The 12,079-nt window shown below is 47.2% G+C and overlaps 1 protein-coding gene across 2 annotated transcripts in view; it reads right to left on the bottom strand.

Moving 5' to 3' along the window:
- The window catches only part of LOC139277400 (voltage-dependent calcium channel subunit alpha-2/delta-2-like), a 1,881,585-nt gene that overhangs the window by 630,794 nt on the left and 1,238,712 nt on the right, over positions 1-12,079 (bottom strand). For both annotated transcript variants that reach the window (XM_070895823.1, XM_070895824.1), the window contains 2 exons: positions 4,609-4,740; positions 3,010-3,067 (listed from right to left, as the gene is read on the bottom strand). In XM_070895823.1, coding sequence (XP_070751924.1) covers positions 3,010-3,067; positions 4,609-4,740 — 190 coding nt within the window. The remainder of the gene's footprint in view (positions 1-3,009; positions 3,068-4,608; positions 4,741-12,079) is intronic.

Here is a 12,079-nt window from a genome sequence, read left to right as displayed (position 1 = left end):
CGGGACAATCCAGAGCGGCAGCCGATTCACCAACCCATTGTGTGTGACAGCCAACATTGCACTGCCTAGCACCGGAATGATTTCTTTAGTGTAAGTCCGTAATTGTGTCTCAATATGTGCTAATTTGGGTCTACTGGCTTTAAGTGGCCATAGCTTCTAAAATTGCTGAACGTCCATGAGTGACTGGCTGGCCCTAGTGTCCAGTTCCATGCGTACATGGAAACCGTTTAATAAAATCCACATCATCATTGGTGGCGTTTTGGTGTATGAACTGTGAATATTCGCCACATGGACCCGCTGAACCTCGGCGTCCATCGATTTGCCCCAAAAGTCATCCTGCCTCAAAGAACCCTCCTCTGGTCCATCCACCTCATATATTAGTCTGGTTGCAGACTTCCTGCACATTCGAGCTAAGTGGCCACTGAGATTGCAATTCCTGCAGACAAACTGTTGAAATCTGTAAGATCTAGCTGAGTGTTTTCCCCCACACCTCCAGCATGAGTTAAAGTTTCCATTGTTGGGAACAACGGGACTATGGCCAGGCATTCCACGCTGACTGTCCCTTTGACTGCCCTTAAGTACTCTATCAGTGTCAATGGCCCCATCCCGGGCCGCATTGTCCACTGTAATGGCGTGAATGTCCGTTCAGCTTGCATTGTCGCTGTTGAAGTCCTACTCTGGGGTCTATTGCTGCCTGGGGAGTGTCAGACTGCCCCTGCCTGCCTGCGGGGCTCTGAGTCGCATTGATGATGTTGACTCCCTGATCCATCACTGCGTTAGAGGCAGAATTGCGTGCGTATATTATTTTCATCTCTTCCTCACCCGCCATGAAAGTTTGAGCTATCAACACCGCCGCTTCCAAGGTCAAATCCTTGGTCTCAATTAATTTGCGAAAAATTCCTGCATGACCGATGCCCTCGATAAAGAAGTCCCTTAGCATCTCCCCACTGTAGGCGTCTGTGAACTTACAGAGGCTGGCCAAACGCCGGAGGTCCACTACGAAGTCCGGTATGCTCTGTTCTTCACGATGTCGGTGGGTGTAGAATCTGTGTCGGGCCATATGTATGCTACTTGCTGGTTTGAGGTGCTCCCTGATCAATTTGCTAAATTCTTCAACGATTTTGTCCGCCGGCTTTTTTGGATGCTAGTAAGTCCTTCATGAGCGCGTAAGTCTTTGGTCCGCAGCTGGTCAAAAGATGAGCCCTTCGATTGTCGGCCTCTGCATCCCCCAGCCATTCTTTCGTAACGAAGCTTTGCTGAAGCCTCTAGACAAAATCGTCCCAGTCTTCCCCAACACAGTACCGTTCCTCTGTGCTACCGGTGGCCATTCTCGTGGGTCGTGAATTCTCGTTTCTCGTCACCAATGTAAAGTCCTTACTCTACAGCATGAAACCACACGAGGCACATTCTGGGGACAAGGTCACTCTGTGACCTTAACTCTTTATTCACAGGACTCCAAAGACGATGACCCTGTGTGGGACCTCCCTTTTTATAACTGAGTGATCAGGTAAGGAGTGTCTCCCACAGGTTCACCACCTTGCGGTCAAGGTGTGCATCTAGGTTGAGTGTATACAGTAATACAGTGGTGTTACATTGTGGTTACATACATGACAGTTCCCACGATCCTCACCTCAGTCTCTCCTTCTACTTACAATCCACAGGCTTTTAAAACTCAAGCTTGGTGTTACATAATCATTGCTTTATCACTTGCCTCATGTTCCCTCCTACTCAATTTAACCATGGTGTTCACCTCGGCTTCTCAACTTAAGAGGAAAGAGAACTGAGGAGGATTGTCATCATTCACTGAGTTGTGTATCCAAAACAAAGAGAATGAACTTGCATTTATTAAATGCATTTCACAACCTTAGACTGTCCCAAAATACTACTCCTTCAGAACTGGCGACATGTACTAGAAAGAAAAGAAACAAAGACTTGTATTTATGCAGTAACTTTTACAATCTTCAGATATTCCAAAATGCTTTACAGACAATGAAATACTTTTGAAGTGTTTGAAGTACTTTTGAAGTCACTGTTGTAATGTCGGAAACGTGACAGCCAATTTGCACACAGCAAGGTTCCACAAACAGCAATGTGATAATGACCAGATTATCTGTTTTGGTGACATTGGTTGAGGGATAAATATTGTCTCTTCTTCAAATAGTGACATGGGAGCTTTTATGTCCATCTGAGATGTGGCCTCGGCTTAACATCTCATCTGAAAGACAGCACCTCCCACAGTGCAGCAACCACTCAGTGCAGTACTGAAATGTCAGCCTAGATTGTGTGCTCAAAAGTCTCTTGGAGTGGGACTTGAACCCACGACCATCTGACTCAGAGGCGAGTTTCACTGAGCCACAGCTGACACCTGAAAGAACATTTGATCTCAAAGTGCGATTGGGCAGAAATATTCTTCACTCCTGTAGCCTCAGAGGTGATTCAAACTCACCTTGTTATCCTTTTCTCTACAGGAGCACCCCCTGAAAGGCTATAGTGATACCAATCACCTTGAAGGAGAAATTTAACTCATGGCAACCAACAGTTGGGGGGTAGAGACGTGGTTGGGCACCTTGACCATGGCATCAATGCCCAATGCCCACCTGAGGCAGTATTCAGGCTGGCCTGTAAATGAATGAGCCTGAAACAGGTGCACTGCTGTTTAAATATGCAAATCGGAGTCCTAGGCCGCTGGTCGGATCCTGATTGCTAAATTCAGCTACAAATGAGAACTTGTGCTGCACAGGAGCACTACTCCCATGTTCCCAGATCTCTTCTAATGGTCTAATTACTGGAGGTTGGACTGATAACTGGTAACTATCTCTGCTCTAAGGAATGGAAAATGGAATGGAAAATAAAAGAGACAATAATTATTGTAATGATGAATTAGAAACAGATTATTGATATACAGTAAATTAATTCTGCATCACACAGGTCACCATCATTCTATTAAAATCTTCAGCATTAGTTGAGTATATTTTTGCAGCGCACCATTCCCATTACCCCCTCACTCACCAGGGTCTCCGTCGCACATCATACAAATCAATCTTATCGGGAAGGCCCCATGGAGTTGCTGTAAAGAACACAAAAAGGTTACAAAGACTTAGCAAAGTAAGTATTTTTGTGAGACAGAAGACTGAGTAAGCAAGTTCTAACTGTGAATGGAGAAATTGCTTTCATTCCATACCATTTTCCTTTGTGAAGCTGTGAGCTTCTACAGAACAAGGTCTGCATTCTTTTTTGAATGTTCAAGGTCGACATGTTAGCACTGGGAACCAGCTCAGCTCCATTTAGGACCTCTGGTGACAGCATCAAGCACTGTCGGGTCTGGGTTAGATATAAGTATAAATTCAGTGAGGCTCCACCCCCAGCGCAGAATCTCCCTCGATGCAAGTTGGGTGCAGAGGTCAGCCGTCCATTGGGGCTCATGTTTCATTTTCAAAACTGAAAAAAGGTTTTGTGACATAGGGCTTAAAGATACAACTTCCTAAATAAAAGGAGAAAGTCCTACCAAGGGAGCCAAGGTGATGTGTATTGAGTGCTGTTCAATCAGCAGCGTAAGGATTACTCACTGTATAATTGTAGAGTCGTAGCTTACGTAGCAGGGTCGCCGTTTTGGAGCGTAGGCAGGAACATTGGCGGGGCCCAGGTACAGAGGAGTGGGAATGTCGGGGAGGATGAGTGGCGAGTGTTTGTGGCGAGATGCGGTGAATGTTTATGGCGGAGGAGCGGTGAGGGATCGTGGCAGAGGTGCGGTGAATGTTTGTGGCGGAGGAGCGGCGAGAGATCATGGCAGAGGTACAACAGATGAAGGTACGGGGCCCAGACGAGCCGAGGGCCCAGGGGCAGCACGGGCCAGCCCACACTGCGATATGTGTGTGCGCTAGGTCCATGCAGCACAGCAGGTCTCCAGCCGTCCTGGTTAATCCTTGCCACTGGTTAAAGGCCTAGCTCTGTCGAGCCCGTGTGGTGGCTGGTTAAAAAAATTCACGCACAGGCATCTTCCACCCCCTCAATTGGAGTTCAGGACTGGAACATCGGGTCCTTCATCGAAACACCTGTGAACTCGAGGAAGCAAGTCATCCTCGTTCGAGGGACCACCAATGAGCAGGGTAAGGGTTATTTACTGTGTAAATAAGCAAGGCTTCGATTTCAAAATTCTCATCCTTATTTACAAATCCCTCCATGGCCTCACCCCTCCCTATCTCTGTAATCTCCTCCAGACTCACAACCCCCCGAGATATCTGCGCTCCTCTAATTCTGCCCTCTTGAGCATCCCTGATTATAATCGCTCAACCATCGGAGGCCATGCCTGGGCCCTAAGCTCTGAAACTCTCCCCCTAAACCTTTCTGCCTCTCTACCTCTCTTTCCTCCTTTAAGACACTCCTTAAAACCTATCTTTTGGCCATCTGCCGTAATTTCTTCTTGTGTGGCTCAGTGTCAAATTTATTTGTTTTGTCTTATAATGCTGCTGTGAAGAGCCTTGGAACAGTTCACTATGTTGAAGGCGCTATATAAATAAAAGTTGTTGTTGTTGCTGTTGTGTAAGTGTAAAGAGTTCCTGTATAGATATTACATTGGTTTGATTCTATTGTCTCATATTACTGACATACCTGGATAATATCTGGTGACACCTGTGGCACTTCCAAAGACCTGCCAGAGCAGTGAGGAGTCCTCGTCTCGGTTACGCTTAAATACATCCTCCAGTGCCGCTGTCCAGTTTAGCTCATTGAGGATAACAGTTGCTGAAATCAAAAAAGACATTGGAAGTGCTGAAACAGTTGAAAGAAAATGAGAAACAATGCCACGTGGATCAAAGCTCTTACTTCCTCCATTAACGGTTGAAAGAATGAAGGACATCCTTTCCAAAAAAAGCTTTTCTCACTCTACAAAACAATCATTACTATCAAGCACAAGTGTTGTGCAGAATAAAAGTCTCGATTATATGGAACATATTGTATTTGAAGTCTCTCAATATTGTTTGGGATCAGAGTGCATAGCTCCCAGTTATTACAGAACATGATGCCCAGATCGCTTTGTGTTATGGCACATGGTGCCCACGCTATGTAACTCAGTACTGGGGCATATGATGCCCAGATTGCTTAAAGGTAGGGCATAGCAGGTAAATCTTCTGATGCTAGCACTGAAGCGGTGGAATCTCAGAGTGCTGAAACTGTAAAACCCTGATCTTATGGGGCTTTCCAAGATCAGGTCCATTCATTATCAACAGCAAGTCCCTGGGCCACACTGGGCTTGGTGACACAGTACAGTTGCTATTTAAAAATGGAGTGATTATGTGTACAAACATTTTTGCGTCCTTCTGCTCACATGCGTCGTGGACTCCGCCCCTTTTTGCACATGCACGCTCGATCCGGTCATGCATGCGCAGTACGATATATGAGGAAACAAGAAGTGGGCCTGCCAAACCACTTTGCCGAGCTTGGAGCTCGCTACTGGGGCTTTTGGGTTATCTATCGAAAATCAATGACTATACTAAAGGAGCCTCCAAGACTTTTGCCTGGAATATCGCTGTGATTATCGACACAAACATTTTCACGGCCTTCTGAGAGAGAGAGAGGAATTGGAGGTGGCAGAGAGAGAGAGAGAAACTGGGGCAGAGGGGTGGGGGGGCATGGAGAGAGAGTGACTGGGGAGAGAGAGTGACTGGAGAGAAAGAGAGCAAGAGGGGGAGAGAGAGAAAGTGGGGGAAAGGCAGTGAGAGAGTGGGGGGGACAGAGAGAGAGAGGGGGCAGAGAGAGAGAGACTGGGGGGGAGGGGGGGGGAAGAGGGGGGCAGAGAGAGAGAGATATGGGGGGGGATGGGCAGAGGGAGAGAGTGGGGAAGAGAGATGCAGAGAGAGGGGACGGAGAGAGAGGGGGTGGAGGAGAGGGGATCAGAGGAGAGAGAGAGAGACTGGGAACTCAGGAAGAGGAGGTCAGGAACTCGGTGGAGGGGGGAGTGGTGGGGCCAGGGGGTAGAGCACAGAGAGCACAGTGGGGATGGGGGAAGAACGTGATCGAGGTCTAAAGGGGGGGAGTTGAGAGCGAGAACATGATCCAGATGGCAAGATGGATCACGTTTTTCCAACCCCATTCCCTTTACATCCATACCACATTCTCCCTCTCCTCCCCTACACCTTGAATTCTCGGAAATCTCGGTGCGTGTGTGGCAAGTGACATCATTGGACTGGATGAAATGTGGAAGTCACGACACTGTCACTATTCACTTCATACCCAATAAACCTGTGAACAACCCATGACACCCACACAATGCCCCCTCTATGGCGGGGGAGGAGGGGTGTAAGGTCAGGAACTTGTTGGGGTGGGTTGGTCATGAATCCATGGGGGGTGGGGATGGGAAACTTGAGCAGGGGGAGAAGATCAGGAACCCAGGGGGTGGGGGCTTGTGGGGGAAGAAGGTCAAGAACTTGGGCAGGGGGAGAAGGAAGGATCTTGGGCCGGGGGGTGGGGGAGTAGGGTCAGGCACTTGGGGGATGGGGGCAGGAACTTGTTTGGGGGGTGGAATTAGGTCTTAACCCTTGAGAGTGAGCCTTGTCTGTTCCAAGTGAGCTGTGTTCTGTCTGGAGTCAGCAGTTGGAATGGCTCGAATTACATTTTGCAAAGTCACTCATTACATCGTCAGGGCGGTTCTAAATACACATTCCAGAGAAACTGCTGGGTGTGTCTTATCCTCCAAGGGGACCAATCAGCAATCAGGTCTTGTGATCAAAGGGATCCAATCAGAGCTTTAGGTGTTGCAAACTAACACGTCTATTTAAATTGGATTCACATGAACAGTGCACAATAGAATACAGTACTGGAGCAAGGAGCAAGTCTGCTCCATGTTCTAATGCCTATTCGGACATCCTTTGGCGAGGGGCACTGTCCTGTGTTAAGAGTAGTCAGATGTTTGGCAAAGAGTCAATACAGTGTCCACCATACAGTGGATCGGGAATTAGATCGGCAAAGTATTCAGCCTACTAATGGTTCTCACTCACCATGTTATATCCTGGCTGTACTGTACCCCAGTGTTATACAGTAACAGACCTGTACCCACCAGTATAGTACCCAAGTGTTACACAGTGACAGACCTGTACCCACCAGTACTGTACCCCAGTGTTACACAGTGACAGACTTGTACCTACCAGTACTGTACACCAGTGTTATATAGTGACAGACCTGTACCCACCAGTATAGTACCCAAGTGTTACACAGTGACAGACCTGTACCCACCAGTACTGTACCCCAGTGTTACACAGTGACAGACTTGTACCTACCAGTACTGTACACCAGTGTTATATAGTGACAGACCTGTACCCACCAGTACTGTACCCCAGTGTTATATAGTGACAGACCTGTACCCACCGGTACTGTACCCCAGTGTTATATAGTGACAGACCTGTACCCACCAGTACTGTATCCCAGTACCCACCAGTACTATACCCCAGTGTTACACAGTGACAGACCTGTACCCACCAGTACTGTACACCAGTGTTATATAGTGACAGACCTGTACCCACCAATACTGTACACCAGTGTTATATAGTGACAGACCTGTACCCACCAGTACTGTACACCAGTGTTATATAGTGACAGACCTGTACCCACCAGTACTGTACCCCAGTGTTATATAGTGACAGACCTGTACCCACCAGTACTGTACACCAGTGTTACACAGTGACAGACCTGTACCCACCAGTACTGTACCCCAGTGTTACACAGTGACAGACCTGTACCCACCAGTACTGTACCCCAGTGTTACACAGTGACAGACCTGTACCCACCAGTACTGTACACCAGTGTTATATAGTGACAGACCTGTACCCACCAGTACTGTACCCCAGTGTTATGTAGTGACAGACCTGTACCCACCAGTACTGTACCCCAGTGTTACACAGTGACAGACCTGTACCCACCAGTACTGTACCCCAGTGTTACACAGTGACAGACCTGTACCCACCAGTACTGTACACCAGTGTTATTTAGTGATAGACCTGTACCCACCAGTACTGTACCCTAGTGTTATATAATGACAGACCTGTACCCACCGGTACTGTACCCCAGTGTTACACAGTGACAGACCTGTACCCACCAGTACTGTACACCAGTGTTATATAGTGACAGACCTGTACCCACCAATACTGTACCCCAGTGTTAAACAGTGACAGACCTGTACCCACCAGTACTGTACCCCAGTGTTATATAGTGACAGACCTGTACCCACCAGTACTGTATCCCAGTACCCACCAGTACTATACCCCAGTGTTACACAGTGACAGACCTGTACCCACCAGTACTGTACACCAGTGTTATATAGTGACAGACCTGTACCCACCAGTACTGTACACCAGTGTTATATAGTGACAGACCTGTACCCACCAATACTGTACACCAGTGTTATATAGTGACAGACCTGTACCCACCAGTACTGTACCCCAGTGTTATATAGTGACAGACCTGTACCCACCAGTACTGTACCCCAGTGTTATATAGTGACAGACCTGTACCCACCAGTACTGTACACCAGTGTTATATAGTGACAGACCTGTACCCACCAGTACTGTACCCCAGTGTTACACAGTGACAGACCTGTACCCACCAGTACTGTACCCCAGTGTTACACAGTGACAGACCTGTACCCACCAGTACTGTACCCCAGTGTTACACAGTGACAGACCTGTACCCACCAGTACTGTACCCCAGTGTTATATAGTGACAGACCTGTACCCACCAGTACTGTACCCCAGTGTTACACAGTGACAGACCTGTACCCACCAGTACTGTACCCCAGTGTTACACAGTGACAGACCTGTACCCACCAGTACTGTACACCAGTGTTATATAGTGATAGACCTGTACCCACCAGTACTGTACCCTAGTGTTATATAATGACAGACCTGTACCCACCAGTACTGTACACCAGTGTTATATAGTGACAGACCTGTACCCACCAGGTGTTACACTCACATAGAGGCTACACTTACACACTCATACATTCAAAGGAAAGTGACAGACTCACACTGTTAAGGAAGTGTGACAGACCTGTATCCACCAGTACTGTACACCAGTGTTATATAGTGACAGACCTGTACCCACCAGTACTGTACCCCAGTGTTACACAGTGACAGACCTGTACCCACCAGTACTGTACCCCAGTGTTACACAGTGACAGACCTGTACCCACCAGTACTGTACACCAGTGTTATATAGTGACAGACCTGTACCCACCAGTACTGTACACCAGTGTTAAACAGTGACAGACCTGTACCCACCAGTACTGTACACCAGTGTTATATAGTGACAGACCTGTATCCACCAGTACTGTACACCAGTGTTATATAGTGACAGACCTGTACCCACCAGTACTGTACACCAGTGTTATATAGTGACAGACCTGTACCCACCAGTACTGTACCCCAGTGTTATATAGTGACAGACCTGTACCCACCAGGTGTTACACTCACATAGAGGCTACACTTACACACTCATACATTCAAAGGAAAGTGACAGACTCACACTGTTAAGGAAGTGTGACAGACTCACTATCGAAGGAGAGCGACAGACTCATCCTGCTGGTCTAACCCATTATTTTATGTCACCATGTTGCATATATTCTCCGTTTCATTGTTGGGTTAAGACAAACCCACTTCCTAAAATTTTCAGAGCTCTAAAGGAGGGAAGATTCAGCATGGGGGGGGCGGAATCAGGGAAAAGCAGAGCGGGAGGGGTGGGTAGGACAGTCAGCACGGTGGCGAGTGGGTGTGGCGGAATCAGGGACAGACAGCATGGGGTAAGTAACATTTTCACAACTGAGATTGATAGACTTTTACTGGGCAAGGGTATGACGAGATAAGTAGCAAATGCGGGTGAATGGATTTGGGTTGCAGACCAGCCATGATCTAATTGAATGGTAAAACATGCTCGAGGGGCTGAATGGTGTGCCCTTGTTCTTATGTCCCTGCCCATTAACCAGGTGCAGCTGGTCTAAGATGGTGTTACATAGGACGTGAGTGTCAGGCTTGATGGCATAGCACGAGCTTCGAAGGTGGTTAATATAACGGTTTTGTCTCCATTTTTCCATTCAGGTTGTTAACATGATGCTTGTATAAGGTGGGAACCCATGGTTATCAGGCCACGTGACCTCCCGATCGATTCAGGTTTTAATGACACAGTAAATAAAAAGCAAATAACATTTAATTTGGCTGTTAAGTCGTGAGCGAAGTAAGTACAGTCATATTAAATGTACCAATTAACACACTTTCTTCTGATAACAACCTTCGGTAGTTTTTTGTTGATATCACTCAATGCTGCTGGAATATTTTACACTCCTGATCGGTTCAGAGGCCTGCTTCTGCTTCGGGCAGACCCGATACACATCAGCATGGAGTGGCTGTCAGAGTGCCTGTCAGATCACTGCAGCCTCTTGCTCATTAAATCCCTACCATCCACCTCGGGTAATTACAGCCTTACACGGAAAATATTCAAATCACTCGGAATTATTCTCCACTCTTGATTTCCTGCGATTCGGTACCATTTTTAATATTGCTTCCGCAAAACTGTGGCAGGGATTAAAATTCGGATTATTTATGCAAATATATTTAAATTGGGGAAGTGGGGACAGCACAGACCTTCTCAGGGCATGTCTGCAAATGAAGCATTCGTCACAATGTTTTGAACCATCAGTATAAGAGAGTCACTAATAAATCCAAAAGGGAATTCAGAAGAAACTGCTTTACCCATAGAGTGCTGCTCACTGCCACAGGGAGTAGTTGAGGTGACTAGCATAGCTGCCTTTAAGGAGAAGCTCAATAAACACATGAGCGAGAAAGGAATAGAAGGATATGTTGACAGGGTTAGATGAAGAGAGGTGGGAGAAGGTTTGTGTGGCGCATTAATACTGGCATAGAACAGTTGGGCCGAATGGCTTGTTCCTGTCCTGTAAAATCTATGTATTTCTCAGTAAGGAGGCTGGAAATTTTTATAAGGAAGTTGCTGTAAATATAGATGGAGAGGTTTTGTCTCTGCATCTATATACACAGGTGATTCCATTTTCTAGCTTGCTGTGCTGTCACTTACTCTTACAAGGGTTACTCCTCCGACAGCCCAGTTTATACAAGGGAAGTGCAACTCAGTTCCACTGGCTAGGTGTAACTCCCAGACTGTGCTGGGGTGCCTCATCTCAGCCAGGTTAGTGTCAGAGCATGGTGTTGGCATCAGCATCCCTGTGTTAGGAAGGGGCAAAATTAGCCAGAGTTCCTAATCCCGAATGTCATCTGGCAACTGCTGCCAGAAGGAGTGTATGTGGATATCCCGACCAGGCTTGGCTGCAGTATCCCCCACAGAGAAATTAAGTGTCTCAGCTCATTCAGCAAGAAGACCCACTTGCACAAGGCGCAGAGACCCAGCAGTGATAATGGTAACATTCCCAGTGTGAGAGGACAGCAGAAAATGGGCCTTGAGATGTGTACTAAATCTCCTCCGTGTAATAGATTGCGTTCTCAACAACTTGTATTTATATAGCGCCTTTAACATAGTAAATCATCCCAAGGCGCTTCACAGGAGTAGTATAAGACAAACATTTTTGACACCGAGCCATATAAGGAGAAATTAGGGCAGATGACCAAAAGCTTGGTCAAAGAGACAGGTTTTAAGGAACAGCTTAAAGGAGGAAAGAGAGGCGGAGAGGTTTAGGGAGGGAGTTCCAGAGCTTGGGGCCCAGGCAACAGAAGGCACGGCCACCAGTGGTTGAGCGATTATAATCAGGGATGCTCAAGAGACCAGAATTAGAGAAGCGCAGATATCTCAGGGGAGTTGTGGGGCTGGAGGAGATTACAGAGATAGGGAGGGGCGAGGTCGTGGAGGGATTTGAAAACAAGGATGAGAATTTTGAAATTGAGGTGTTGCTTAACCGGAAGCCAATGTAGGTCAGCGAGAGCAGGGGCGATGGATGAACGAGACTTGGTCTGAGTTAAGACGCAGGCAGCCGAGTTTTGGATGACCTCAAATTTACTTAGGGTAGAATGTGGGAGGTCAGCCAGGAGTGCGTTGGAATAGAGTTCCAGATATAACAAAGGCATTGATGAAG

This window comes from Pristiophorus japonicus, chromosome 12, assembly GCF_044704955.1.
Source record: "Pristiophorus japonicus isolate sPriJap1 chromosome 12, sPriJap1.hap1, whole genome shotgun sequence".
In the NCBI taxonomy this organism is placed as follows: domain Eukaryota; kingdom Metazoa; phylum Chordata; class Chondrichthyes; family Pristiophoridae; genus Pristiophorus; species Pristiophorus japonicus.
Note: the sequence above shows the minus strand (reverse complement) of the source record. Positions and strands in the feature narration are given on the sequence as shown.